General features: G+C 32.3%; 2 protein-coding genes and 1 long non-coding RNA gene across 3 annotated transcripts; all 3 read left to right on the top strand.

Moving 5' to 3' along the window:
- Positions 1 to 307: 307 nt before the first annotated feature.
- Positions 308 to 5,523, top strand: LOC145640169 (uncharacterized). The gene is made up of 4 exons (XM_081691473.1): positions 308 to 1,042; positions 2,957 to 3,930; positions 4,110 to 4,358; positions 4,713 to 5,523. The coding sequence occupies exons 1-4, from the start codon at positions 308 to 310 to the stop codon at positions 5,521 to 5,523; spliced, it is 2,769 nt and encodes a 922-aa protein (XP_081547599.1).
- Positions 5,524 to 6,354: 831 nt separating this feature from the next.
- On the top strand, positions 6,355 to 8,286 carry LOC145640168 (uncharacterized). Its single transcript, XM_081691472.1, has 6 exons — positions 6,355 to 6,520; positions 7,111 to 7,346; positions 7,457 to 7,660; positions 7,733 to 7,795; positions 7,912 to 8,022; positions 8,110 to 8,286. The coding sequence occupies exons 1-6, from the start codon at positions 6,355 to 6,357 to the stop codon at positions 8,284 to 8,286; spliced, it is 957 nt and encodes a 318-aa protein (XP_081547598.1).
- Positions 8,287 to 13,538: 5,252 nt separating this feature from the next.
- Positions 13,539 to 14,582, top strand: LOC145641051 (uncharacterized). The gene is made up of 2 exons (XR_014115123.1): positions 13,539 to 13,675; positions 14,383 to 14,582. It is a non-coding gene; the product is annotated as an uncharacterized LOC145641051 (long non-coding RNA).
- The last annotated feature ends 209 nt before the right edge of the window (positions 14,583 to 14,791 follow it).

Here is a 14,791-nt window from a genome sequence, read left to right as displayed (position 1 = left end):
CTTTGTAACTTTCAGTCTAGTTAGTGTGTAAAACTAATTATTCTCTTCTTATATATAACTTTTGATCTTAATAATCATAACTTTATATGTTCTAGATTATGGTATATAACTTTATAACTAATATGTGTACGTATTTAGATATCATTGATGATCTTTATATGTATTTGCTTGAAATTTCTATTTTTCAACTTTAGCACTGTATATTTTTCCAATTAATATCTAACAAGTCTATTCTTTCATTTCATAATATAGATAGATCTCTAAATTTATTTGCTTGTGTAATTTAGGAATTGACATAAATTAAGTTATGGATCATAATTGGATAAACTATCCTAGAAGTTCGGAGGACTTTAAAGTTGCGTTGAATTTTTTCCTTGATGAGTCTTTTGCCAAGGACGCCATTGGAGATCAAATATTTTGCCCCTGTAAAACGTGTTCGAGGCGTTTTTGCCATTCTAGAGATGACGTGTATGATCATTTGATTATTAATGGGTTTGTGAAGGGATTCAAGGAGTGGGTCTTGCAAAGGGAGGGATATTCTTTTACAAGTAATGATAGGCAAAATGTGCATGAAGTAAATAATCAAAGTACACACGATGATATTGATGGCTTACTACATGATACTTTTATAGATGTCAGTGAAGGTCTAAATAGAGATCATGAGGTTGAAAGTGAGCCAAATGAGGAGGCTAGAAAGTTTTTTCATTTAGTGGAAGAAGGAAAGAAAGAGCTATATCCAGGCTGTAAAACCTTCTCGAAATTATCTTTCATAATTCGTTTGTTTCTCTTTAAGTGCCTTATTGGCTTAAGCAATGTAGCCTTTGGAGATCTTTTAGAGCTATTAAGAGAGGCATTTCTAATGGATGAACTTCCTAAATCATTTAATGAATCTAGGAATATAGTGAAGAATTTAGGTCTTGATTATATAAAAATTCATGCTTGTCCCAATGATTGTATTCTTTATATAAAGGAATTTGAAGGAGTTGATGTTTGTCCTAAGTGTGGTACATCTAGGTGGAAGTCTAAAAATGTTCCTGCCAAAGTTTTAAGACATTTTCCCTTAAAACCTAGGCTGTAAAGATTATTCATCTGTTTTAAAACAGCTGAACAAATGGTTTGGCATGATAAAGGCCAAATAAAAGATGACAAAATTAGAAATCTGGAAGATGCCCACACTACTACATAAACGAGCAAATTCAACCCCTAAAAACCATTACAATAGGGCAAAAACCAGTTGTTATAGACCTCTTGCAACGGTTAAAGGGCCGTAGCATTTGCGGCCATTGCATTAGGTTTAATGCAACGGTTCATTTTACCTGATGCAACGGTCCTATGCCATCAACCATGGACCGTTGCATCAGGGCCTGAAGCAACGGTTAATAAAACCTAATGCAACGGTTCTTTAGAATTCCTACGAACCGTTGTAGTAGACCTAATGCAATGGTCTTTTAGTTTTAGTGCAACACTCATTACTTTCTATAGAATCGCTGCATTATTATTATTATTATTATTATTATTATTATTATTATTATTATTATTATTATTATTATTATTATTATTATTATTTAATGCACGTAGTAAATAAAATAATTAATAAAACTACAAAGAACAAATAATGTAAACAAAATTATATAACAACCATTTTATTTTTCCTCTAGAAATATGTATATATACATTAAGTAATTTTACATTGATATTTGACTTTGCAAACAATTCCATACCCAAAATATTTATCTAAATAGTTCACAAAATATTTACTAATATATAAACCTATATAAGGATTAAGGAGATTATAAAACCTAATTTTATATGTATCTAATTGTCCAACAATATTGTCACAATAATCCCATCACCATTCTTCCTCCTTGATATACACCATGTTGTTCATCATCATATCACCATGTACCTATATACATAAAACAAACAACTAATTACATTAGAGAATAAAATCATTTAATCACATCACTTTACATTAAAATAAAAGTCAGTTGAGTTTCTTATTAGATAAATTTGTTAGAGAAGGTAATAATACATATTTGTCATAGTACAATGATATGTTGATACCAACCAAGCCTATGTAATTAATTTAAATGTCAAAAAATTAAATAAAACCACAAACCCAAAAATAACACTTAAATGTAGAAACACCCATAAATAATAATCTAAAAACTAGATGAGCAAATGAAACAAAATCCCCAAGAGAAAAATAATCTAAAAACATAATTAATAGAAGTAGAAGAATTGAATGAAATAGTATGGACTTGAAAAGAACTACATATCATGACCAACATAAATTAACTATAAAATAATTAAATACAACAAGGCATTAGCTAAATATTCATTGATTAGTAATAGCTAATTGTAAAAAAAAAAAAAAATTGGCATGTCAATAATTATAAACAAAAATTAAGTAAAATTGTACTAAACATATTATTACTTCAAATATGAAAAAATTAAAGAAATAAATTTCAAAAACAAAAACTTACAAAAAAGATATGATAATTGAAATTATTTTAAGCTTGATGTTGGAAGTTTGGAACTTGAAGAGAGAGAGAGAGACAAGATAGATGTGGAGAGAGAAAGAGAGTAGAGGATAAACATTAAGAGTATGTATATGGTAAGAATTTATTTCAAAAAATAATGATGTCCCGCCGAATAACGATTTCAAATTTTCGATAAAATAATGGGAGCGGGAAATAAGGCGCGTTTTTAATTTTCACATTTTAGCACCTAATGCAACGGTCATTTTTGGACCGTTGCAGTAGCCTAAAATTCCGTTGCATTTGATAGGCTGATGCAACGATTATGTTAGGAACGTTGCAATAGCTTACAAAAAGGTTGCATTAGTTTTATCCGTTGCAGTGAACCATTGCATTAGCTATCACCGTTGCATCAGACCGTTGTATTAGCTTTAACCGTTGCATTTGACCATTGCTTTTGCTCGTTTATGTTGTAGTGCCAATCTTGGAAGGACTTTGATTCATCATATCCTGCCTTTAAAAATGAAGCACGAAATGTACGTTTAGCTCTTGCTAGTGATGGATTCAATCCATTTCGAACTATGAGTGTTGCTCACAGCACATGGCCTGTTGTGTTAATTAATTACAACCTTCCACCCTGGCTTTCCATGAAACCGGAATATTTTATGTTGTCTTTGTTAATTCCTGGCCCTAAGTCCCCTGTGAATGATATAGATGTTTTTTTGCAACCACTAATTGACGAATTAAAGGAATTATGGGAATTTGGGGTTGAGACTTATGATGCATCTAAAAAACAATCATTTCAATTGCATGCTGCATTAATGGGGACAATAAATGATTTCCCGGCTTATGCCATGTTGTCTGGATGGTCTACTAAAGGAAATTATGCATGCCCTAATTGTAACCATGATGTGGAACTTAAATACTTGTATCACAGCAGAAAGAATTGTTACATGGATATTCGAAGGCATCTTGATATGGATCATCCTTGGCGGAAAGATACAAATTCATTTAATGGAAAAGTAGAGGATAGGTGTGCACCATCTCCGTTATATGGTAATGATTTGATGAATGAATTAGAAAGCTTTGAAAATGATTTTGGGAAGAACAGTAAAGGTGGAGGTGGTAAGGGTCCATGGAAAAAGAAATCATGCTTTCTTCAACTGTCTTATTGGTCTAATATTAAATATCGTCATAATTTAGATGTCATGCATATCGAGAAAAATGTCTTCGATAATATTGTTAGCACTTTGTTAGATATTCCAGGAAAGACTAGAGACCACAATAAGGCACGTTTGGATTTGTTGGATCTTGGCATAAAACCACATCTCCAACCTTATCCATCCGAAGATGGCAGCCACATGCTATTTCCACCAGCACCTTATTCTATGAGTAATACAAAGAAGGATTTGTTTCTCAAAGTTCTTAAAGAAACAAAGTTACCTTATGGGTATGCATAAAATATTGGGAGGTGTGTGCATGTTAAATAAAGGAATTTTTCAGGCTACAAAACTCATGATGCTCACGTCGTATTGCATGACTTGCTTCAAGTTGCCGTTAGGAAGACATTGCCAAAAAATGTTGCAGTACCTTTGACTAGATTGGGGAACTTTTTCATGGTATATGTAGTAAAATTGTTGATCTCAAAGAATTAGATAGGTTAGCTTCTGAAGTTGTCGATATACTTTGTCAATTTGAAATGATATTCCCTCCTGCATTCTTTGATGTTATGATCCATCTACCTGTTCATTTAGTAGAGGAAATCAAATTTGGTGGACCTGTTCAATATCGATGGATGTACTTTGTTGAAAGGTATTTAGGTAAGCTGAAGTCCTATGTTCGAAATAGGAGTAATCATGAAGCAAGTATAGCAGAAGGGTATATGATGGAAGAGTGTTTGACATTTATTTCTCGATATTTGCGTGAAGGTGTAAACACTAGACTTGATAGAAGATGTGCTAGGAATTTTTCCTTTAATCAGCAGATGAATTATCTTTGTTTCCTAAAGTAGGACATCCGATTGGAGGGAAAAGAAAGAGAAAAGGAAAAGGATTTACTTTAGATTTCTAAAGTCTGAAGCAAGCTCATAGATATATTGTCTTCAATTGCGACAATACAACAGTTGAAACATACATCAAGTAAGATTTTTTTTCTTAATTTATTTCCAGTTTAGATTTTTTTATAATTTAATCTAATAAAAATAATGATTTTTTTTTCGCTTTTATAATTTAGAGAACATCATATTTGGGTGAATAGCCAAGGTCGAAAGCGTAGATGGGATAGTGCACAAAGTCATAGCAGAGATTTTATTGATTGGTTTTTTGAAAAAGTTCAAAGGGAGCAGGTTAATGGGGAACTTTTTTGGTTAGCTAAGGGTCCTAATCCTAAGGCTAGGAGGTACAGTGGGTATTTTATCAATGGTTATAGGTTCTACACTAGAGAACGTGATTCACGATTAAAGACTCAAAATAGTGGTATGACTTTGACAGCCTTGACTTCAAGTTTTGCCAGTTCAAGGGATCGAAATCCCGTTGACGGAGATGTTACCTACTATGGTGTAATAGAAGAAATTTTTGAGTTGGATTTTTGGTCTCAATTCAGCGTTGTGTTATTTAAGTGCGATTGGTTTCTTGGTGATATTGATGAATTTGGGCTTACATATGTCAATTTCAAGAAGAAATGTTCCAAAGATGATCCATTTGTATTGGCTTCTCAGGTTCATCAAGTATACTATTCCCAATACCCATTAGAAAAAGATATTCAATATGTCATGAAAAGGGTTCCAAGAGATCTTTTTAACTTTGAGGAAGCACTAAATGAAGAAACATATTGGGAGGAGCCTATTGATTCTAGTTCTAATAACATGCCTTCTTTTGATGCTAATCATATTCATGTTGTAGCTGATGTTGAAGTGTGTGCTGTGAACATAGAAGATTTATCAGAGTCTGAGAATGTTAATGACCTTGAAGATGACGTTGGCTATGATGATACAGATTGGGATTGGATGGATGCGACTGATGATATTTCAGCTCATGATCCATAGGATTATTAATGAATCTTGAGCAATTGTATTTATTTAAGAAAAAAATGTGAATTTATCATATTATTATTTGCCTTATGTTATTAGACTTGTTGATTGTTTTTTTATTTAGCTTTTGTTAGCAGTAATTAGTTATCATCTTTGGACTTCCTCAAAATTATTATCTTTTTAGTGAATAAGATTGTTTTTTCTAATTTTTTTCCAAAACCTGAATATATTTGCTTTGGTCAAGTATCAGATATAGATTTTTAAGTATAAAGTATGTCTGTATGTGTTATATTTGAAAAAATATGTCTTACTATTTTGTAGTAACTGCTATTTGATAGGTCTAAACTTTTTATTTCCACTAACTGTTTATAATATTTGTTTGCAGAATGACAAAGAATGGAAGTAATAAGCCTGAAATTGTCTAAAAGTCCATTTTAACACCTTATGAGAAAGTTAGGTCCATGACAATGGAAAAAAATGCCCAGAGGTTTAGAGAGTTAGGGCTCGACAAGATTGCTCAGCAACTGTTGGAAAAAAAAAAAGAACTTTGCAAAAGGAAAGGATAATGTGAATTCTAATGTAGATGATCCAGACTATGTGCCTGATAAAGAAGATTGTGACCTCGAGGAGTTTGAGATGTCTAGAGAGAGAGATGTTTTGACTGAAGCAGCAACCTCTATACCTAAGAAGAAGGTTACTTTTTCCTTTTTTCCTTATTTTTTTTTAATTTTCTTCTTGCGATCATGTTTATCTTCGATAATAATTACCTTGATGTTCCGATGTTACAAGGAATGAACTAGAGAGCAACCACCTAGGAAGAATAAGAAGCAGCCATTGTGCCCATCTATGGCAATGGATGATTTCCTTGTTACGCAAAATCAAATGGATCCAGCTGAAGTACAACAAATAGAGCAAGATGTACAACAATTAGAGCAAGTTCGACAAAATTCTAAGCGCCCGCTTTCGACCATTATTCCACTAGAAAGCCGAGGAGAATCTGTTTCCGCACAAGGTTTGTATTCAATACTCCTCCCATTTTTTAAAATCATGAAAAATCTTATGGTCTTGTAACCTTTTTATTCATGCAATCCAAGGTTAGAGAGCTTTCTATAATCTCCTTCTATAATTTGCTTCTTCTCTTATCATATTAGTAATGATTAGCAGTAAACAATGAACAAACTGCTAGCTAATTACCATTATACAATCAAACATAACTATGTATGGGTTGAAGTTATTTGAGTAGAGTTTTTTCTCTGGAAGCTGCTGTTGCTGCACAAGGCAATATGTGACTGCTAGTGTTGATCAAGGGGACCTTGCTAGTGCACGCAGGCTCTGCTACTGTTGATGCAGGGCCTGCTGATGCATAAGACTTGGTTTCACAGTTCTCTAGAATTATACAATACCAAAACATATTGCAATTCTTTAAATTTAGTTGTCAAATTGATCTAGTTAATGCCTAAAAAACTATTGAATGCTTGTCACATGTTTACTTATGAACTTTTCTATGTCATGTAATAGCATTAATAAAGTTGTGATTGTAATCTTTATTTTTATCTTCAAATTTCTTATGAATTAATTATTCTGTTTTTACTTGGATAAAAGTTCCTATGAAGAAAGGGCGAGGTCCTTCAAATTTGTTTGATGTCCATGCTCGCAAATGGGAAGATCGCGTAACTATCTACTGTAATGACAAAGGACAACCTATCGGGCCTGAAAAGGCAAGGAAAGAGCTAACTAGATTCTTAGGAACTGTTGCTCATGATTACAATTGGGCTCCCTTGACATACACAAATTGGAAAAAAGTTCCAAATAAGGAGAAAATTTGGGAATTTGTGAATGTAAGTGTTCTTTTCTCTCATTTGTAATGTTTTGAGTGTATAACATAAGTTTACTTTTATATGTGTTTCAATACTGTATTTTATAACATAAACCTAACCTTTTATTTTAGAGCAAGTACATCCTTCCAGTTCAAGCTAAGGATTGGGTAATGGAGACTCTTGATCAATCTTGGAGAGGATTCAAATGTCGCCTCAAAAGGGATCATTATTATATGTATGACACCTATGAAGAGAGATTAAAGCATCCTCCTGAAAGAGTGCCTGAAGCTCATTACAAAACACTTTTAGCTTATTGGGGAACAACAATAACAAAGGTATAATTGAACAATTAGGAACTCTCTAAATTTGTCTTGACTTTTATGCTTATCCGTTTTTATTTTATGTAGAAAACCAGTTTGCAGAATTCTGAAAATCGGCGTGAACAAGACAACATACATACAAATGGTCCTGTTTCCTTTGCCATGAAACATGAGTAGTTGGTGCGAAATACATTCCACATATATTACGATTTTTTTACTTCATGGATTCTATGTTGTTTATATATTTATTTTTGTTTATTTATTAGCTACGAAAAGATGGTGTGGCACCATCAAAAAGAAGAATGTTTGAAGAGACTCGACGACGAAAGGAGGGAAGAACTTATGATCGACCTTATGATGATACACAACAGAAGATAGTAAATAATATATTATTCCTATTAATTTATTTAGTGAATAAATTTATCGTATACTTTGTCACCTATAATTTTTAATAATTGTCATAGCAAGCAATGAAGGAATTGGAAGCTTCTCAAGATGACCAGAGTGGTGAATCTGTTAAGGATCCATTTGATGAAGTTATGGGAAATGCACGTCGAGGTACAAAATTATTACAAGGCCTTGGTGCCAATCGTAAGAAGCGAAAAGATAAAGGACCTGGTACCTCTTTGATTCTACCATAAGAGGTCATGGAGTCTATCAAAAGTGATGTAACTGCTGATGTTCAAAAGGATATAAATGCTGAAATTGAAGAATTTGCCAAGGAAAAAGAAGTTCATGCTGCACAAGAAGCTGAAATAGAGAGGAAAACAAAGGAGCTTGAATCTGAGACCTTAAAACTACAAGAGATACGCATGGATATTAAAAATCAACAAGGAAATATAACTCTTGATGCAATAATATCAGTACTTGCACAACTACGCCAAAAAGATCCTAGCTTGACTCCGGAAATTATTGCAAAAGCTATCGTTTCAACAACTACAAATGATCCATAAACTATATTATTTAAGATTATGAACAGGTATGTTATTCCATTTTACATGTTACATTCCGTTTCTCTTTTTCATTTTTTACATTGTTACATGTGATTGAAGAATTTGAAATGGTGTATTATATTATTGAAGTTCTAAATAAAGTAAACAAACTAGAGATAAGCAGCGTGATTGTTGGGAATCTATACTAGTTAACTTAAAATACCTTTGCTTGCTTAGTTGGATGTCAGATTAAAGATCATACTTAGGTGGTTTGAATTATGTATTTTTATGTGTGTGCATATGCTAAAAAAGGCCTTGGAATTTGCAGGATGTTAAGAAGCTCATATATGCATGCTAGTGATTTACATATTTATTTAATATTGTTCAAGTACTACTTTATATGGTATAATGGATAATCAAGAAACTTGATCTTTGTGTTGTAAATATGTGCTTACTCGCAATTTGCTTAGTTAATTATACGATTAAAAACTCAATCTCTTTCCTCTTCTCGAAGATAGGCATCAAAATTTATGATCCTAGCTTAGCGAAATTGTGCTAGTATTTTGATATTGTAGTATCTATGATTATACAAATTTATGATCCTTTGATGTTACTTCCTTATACTCTTGTGATGTTGCTACGGTTTCTCCATCTTGCCTTTTTTAGATGAATTTTTTTTTTAATTATTTACTCACTACAATAGTAATTTCTATTGTTTTGATAATAATTTTCCATAAAAAATTCATTTGATATTTATTTTTTTAATTGAATATAAGAGTCTTATTATTATTATTATTATTGTTGTTTTGCAGGAGATTATTTATATCCAAGTATCAAGTGCTCCATCAAACATCTAAAGATCTATTGGAATTTGAGCAAAAATATTAGATTGGTTTTTTTTTTTTTTTTTTAATTTTTTATTTTGGTTTTGGAATTTTTATTAGATTAATGTATGAAATATTTAGATTAAATGTTTTTGTTGTTTGTAACAAATATTTAGCTTAACATTTAGCATTGATTTGAATTAACTACGTATAAATTTTTATGGAGAACTTGTACTAATCGATTATATGCTATTTAAGCAATTTATTTATTATACGCAGTATATAATCTATTGTTTTAATGCCAATTAAAAGCGTTGCCATTAACAGGTTTAAAAGTGTTGCCTTAGTTTCAATTGAAAGCGTTGCCATAAACAAAATAAAGTGTTGCCTTAATTTTAAACATCAACTAGTATCAAGCTAATAAGTGTTGCTTTAAATTAGCGAAAATTGTTGCTTTAACTTTGAAAATGTTGCCTAAAGTTGTTAAATAAGTTTTAGCATAAGTTAAAAAGTGCTACCTAAGAAAAGCACTACCATAGTTATTTACAGCAACAGTTTACAATAACTGTTGCCTAATGCATGAAAGTTGTTGCCGAAGAGTTTTAGCAACGACACCTATTGGTAACGGTTTATAATCCGTTGCTATAGTCATATGGAAACATTAATAAGACATATGGTAACGAATTATTGCTGTTGCCATAAGTCTTTTTTCTAGTAGTGCTAGTAAAGTAGATCTTGCATGGCCAAATCTCTTGTGCCATAATAGAGGCTCATCCTCAATAACACTGAGACATGTTAAACTGCTGTTAGGAACCTCGTTAAGATCATCAACATATGTATTTCCTTTACGAGTTCCTTCTAAAATAATGTTCTCAGTGTCATTATGAATGATTCTGCATTTATTGGAAGTAGAGCTTACAGAGTTACCTTTGTCACAGAATTGTGAAATACTTGCCAAGTTGTGTTTAAGACCCTCGACCAAAAATACATTATCAATAGCATGGGAACTTGACCTTCCTACCTTGCCAATAGCAACTAAATTTCCCTTCATTTTATCAGCAAAGGTCACAGTTCCCCCATAGTAGGCATCCAGTGAGAGAAATCTAGATTTGTCTCCAGTCATGTGCTTAGAACAACCACTGTCGAGGTACCAAGTGTTGTTCCCCCTCACTAGAACCTGCAAGAGAAATCAAACACTAGTGTCAGGAACCTAGGTTTCCTTGGGTTCCTGTGTAACAGCAGCAGGTTTATTCTTCTTGATCTAGATTTGTTCTACATGTTTTTCATTTTTCTTTGTACTCTTTTTTTTCTTAGGACACTTAACCTGTTTAGTCCTGTATTGCCACAGAAATAACAAACAATACTACTAGGCAGGTCAACATACTTCTTTTCCTTTTGGAACTTCTTTTTGAAACCCAAACCTTTTGTTCTTTTTGTTTGAGCTTTGGCGATCCAATCTAGAACTCTATACTCTATAGGTTGTTTGCCTTTCCTAGATTTCTCAAGTTCCCTTCAAGTCGTGCCTTATCCGATCTTAGATCTTCCAAATTAGATTTTAGTTTTTCAAAATTCGGATATTGATCAAGTGGAGGAACTTCAGAATTAGGAGCATCAAGACAGAGTTTCATTAAGGACAATTCCACATTTAAAATTATATTATAATGTTTCAACCTGTCTACAGTTTCTTTCAAATAATTATTGTCATCAAATAGACTAAAGACCCTGTATTGAATGTCAAATTTCATATTGTCAACCCACTCACTGTTTTTTTTAAAAGTTACCAAAGCTTCATCACTTTGTTGTTTGGCTCTATGTAATTCTTTCAAGTCTTCTTGAATTTCAAAAACAACATATATCAAGTTTTCTTTAGAGAAATGTCTTAGGTCTTTTTTAGAAATGGGCAGTTTCCTCTCATGGTTGGTCCTCTTCTTCCTCTGAATCTTAATCTCCCCAGGCAGCTAGCATGGCTTTCTTCACATTGTCTTTGGTGAAGTAAGGTTTATAGACTCTTGACTCCTTGGATTTCTCCTTGCCTTTTGTCTTTCCTTTATCACCATCCGGTGCTGGACAATCCTTAATGAAATGATCTTTAGACCCACACTTGAAACAAGTTGTGTTCCTGGAACTTGTGTACTTCTTTTTCCTATCGAACTTCTTATTGTTCATCATCCTTTTAAATCTTCTTACTAAAATTGTTATCTCTTCCTCATCAATTTCTAATTCCTCTGAGTCTTGAGCCTTAACAGCAAGACTCTTGTTCTTGGAACTCTCAAAGTTGGAACTCAGGTGAAGTTCATGAGTCATCAATGATCCAGCTAGCTGTTCCGTGTTGAACTTGGTGAAGTCTTTAGCTTCCTGCATGGCAGTAACCTTGGATCTCCAGCGTTCATCTAATGGTAGGCTCCTTAAGATCTTCCTTGCCTGTTCATCAATAGGATTGTGTCTGCCAAGGGAATTCAATTCATTAATAATATCATTGAACCTAGTAAACATTTCCTCTATAGATTCTTTAGATTGCATTTCAAACCTTTCATATCTAGACATCAATAAGTCAATCTTAGAATGGTTTACTTCATTAGTACCTTCATGAGTTACCTCTAGTAGATCCCAAATTTGTTTAGCAGACTTGCATCCCATGATACGATTATGTTCATGAGGTCCAAGTCCACAATGTAAATACTTTATAGCTAAAGTATTTAATTCAAGTTTCTGATAATCTTCTTTATCATAATCAGAAATAATTTTAGGATCTACCTCGTTCTTTTCATTGGTTGAAGTTATTTCAAAATCACCAGACTCAATAACACGCCAAACCTGGTAATTTTCAGCCTTGATGAAGATCTCCATCTTGTTCTTCTAGTAGGTGTAAAACTTACCATTGAACATAGGTGGACGTTGGGTGGAATACCCTTCTTCAAGTTTTTCCTTGTAATTCATCTCTCCAGGAACTTACTCAACAAAGTTATCTGCTTACACGTGATAACCTTGCTCTTATACAAATTGTTAGTTGATACGATTAATATAAGAGGGAGTGAATTGTATCAAGTTCTTAATAGCTACTTTTGCGGAATAATAAAACAATGCATATAGGAACTTGCAAGGACACACAGATTTTATGAGGAAACCTTCTAAGGGCCAACTGGAAGTAAAACCTCAACCCTACCTTAGGGATTTCAAACACAAACCACTTCACTATAATAGAGCAAACACCAAGTTACAACCTATTAAACACAGACCTTTGTTCACAAGTTCCACACTTGCTACTCGATAGGACCCTATCCTACCCAATCTAAGTACCACACTTAGATTCACTCGTACTACCAAAGTACAAAACTCTCAGCTTCACACTAGAAGCTTACACAACCTGTATGCGATGTAAGAAGATAACAAACTCACCAAAATAACCCAACCAATACAAAATGTATGACACCTAGTATATGATAGGAAAACTATGCACGAAATCCGAAACTAATATGACAAATTAGAAGCTTGGTAAACTTACTCAATTAATGCTCAGTGATTTCTCCACGCATAAACTTACAAAAACCTTAAACCATTTCGATCTCTACTATTTATACAAGTAGGACTTGTATAGCAAGTAGGTTTTCTAAAAGATAAATAAGTTAACTTAACTTATCTTTAAAGCACAATTTTATGAAAATAATATTTGAAGAAAAAATCTTTTCCGGAAATTAAGATAAAAAGATATTGTTAAAAAGAATCATATCTTTTAATAAACCAATTTTAAGAAATAAAACCTTATAGAAAATCTTTTCTAAAATCCTTAATAATTTATTTACCAAGAAAACTTACCACACGTCTAACTAATCTCCACTACCACAAAATAGGGAATAAGTAACACAATACATAATTGTTAAGTTACACAGGCGATCTCTAGAATGATACAAATCGCCTATGTAAGATAAGCGTTTTGTATATTATAACTTATAGAGCGCCTACCAATGGTAACCGCACTATATAATATATCCAACTTTTACACTTAATAATATAGATCGCCTCTTTTACTTAATAGTTCCATAAGTATTAAAAAATAATAATAATGAACGTGGATATTTCCAACCCACCTTAACCCTAATTAATACAAGGAACAACTTATAGCCGCCCCCTTCTATCCTCTTCTCTTTCTCACTCCTTTTCTCTTTCTTTTAGATGAACATCATCATCCTTAAATCCTAGCGCACCATGGTGCTGCTCTTCACGCCCACCAGTCCACCACCTTACAAGCTTCTCACGCCCACCGTTGAGCCACTAGAGTAAGTTTGTCTTTGTAATCATCGAATACCGACTTGCAAGTTATTTGAGTTTAACTATTGTAAATGATGATTGCTTAAGTTGATTTAGCTCTATGTTTTACATTATATGTTGTTTTGAGTTGATTTAAGTTTTGGATACTGGATTTTTTATGATTTTTTTTTCGATCTAAAGATTTTAATTTAAGCTAATTCCAACTTTTAAAATACATTATAGATTTTCATTAATTTTCAATTATATTAGCTCTGTAATTTGAGTAATTTCTGATTTTGGATTTTTTGTTAATATCCAATTATTTAAGATCTAAAATTTTTGAATTTTCATTTTAAATTAAATTACTTTAGATCTTAAGTTTCTGTTTAGTGCGATAAGTTCTGATTTTTTGCGCTTATGGTTCGATTATGGGTGTTTTGTGCGTTTGTTCTGATTTTGTGCGCTGATGGTGGAAGGTAGAAGCGTTGTTGTTATGGTGGAGTTTTTGTTACTTTTTTTTTATTAATTTGTTTGATTCGATTGTTTAAGCTGTTGAGTATATATGAGTGATTTTTATGAACTGATGAGTTAAACATTAGTACTAGGTGTTGTATGAAAGTGTTGTATTTTGATTATATGAAAGTTTATTTAGTGTTTTGGTTGGGTATTTTGATGATTGAGGCGATTTAAGGGCTCACAAGTTGGTTTAATCCTTTGTTGTTGCATGTTTTTACAGATATTAGAGTGGAATTTTGCTTGACAATCGCAGGCTTGACACAATCGACATTGATTTTTCTTCAATAAATTTGCTGAATAAGTTGTATCAGAGAACTTGTAATGTAAATGATTTTCTAAGGGAATTTAGTTATTGTAATTGAAATACTTGAATTTTAATTTTTTTTAATATAAATAAAAGATTATTGGTATGGTGTTTTATTGATTATATATTTATATGTATGAATTAATAATAATAATAATAATTTTTTTTATAAAAAAAAAGGAAAAGAGAGCGCTTATCTGTGATAGGCGTTCTCTTTTAATAAAGTTATAGAGCGCCTATCCTAAGATGACAGCTCTCTTTGGCTTGTTTTTTTTTTTTTTTTTACTTTATACCTAGAATAAGAAGAGCCTTTCTTAGATAGGTG

Source organism: Chenopodium album, chromosome 7 (assembly GCF_948465745.1).
Source record: "Chenopodium album chromosome 7, dcCheAlbu1.1, whole genome shotgun sequence".
NCBI lineage: Eukaryota > Viridiplantae > Streptophyta > Magnoliopsida > Caryophyllales > Amaranthaceae > Chenopodium > Chenopodium album.
The sequence above is the reverse complement of the archived record's forward strand: the minus strand, read 5'-3'. Positions and strand labels throughout refer to the sequence as shown.

Bases quoted from the DNA above. Each gene is read 5' to 3' on its own strand.
- LOC145640169 (XM_081691473.1), top strand. From the start codon at position 308: ATGGATCATAATTGGATAAACTATCCTAGAAGTTCGGAGGACTTTAAA. The intron at 3,931-4,109 runs GTATGCATAAAA...TGGTATATGTAG, and splicing joins GAAACAAAGTTACCTTATGG to TAAAATTGTTGATCTCAAAG. The intron at 4,359-4,712 runs GTATATGATGGA...TTTATAATTTAG, and splicing joins GAAGCAAGTATAGCAGAAGG to AGAACATCATATTTGGGTGA.
- LOC145640168 (XM_081691472.1), top strand. From the start codon at position 6,355: ATGGCAATGGATGATTTCCTTGTTACGCAAAATCAAATGGATCCAGCT. The intron at 7,347-7,456 runs GTAAGTGTTCTT...CTTTTATTTTAG, and splicing joins AAATTTGGGAATTTGTGAAT to AGCAAGTACATCCTTCCAGT. The intron at 7,661-7,732 runs GTATAATTGAAC...TATTTTATGTAG, and splicing joins GGGGAACAACAATAACAAAG to AAAACCAGTTTGCAGAATTC.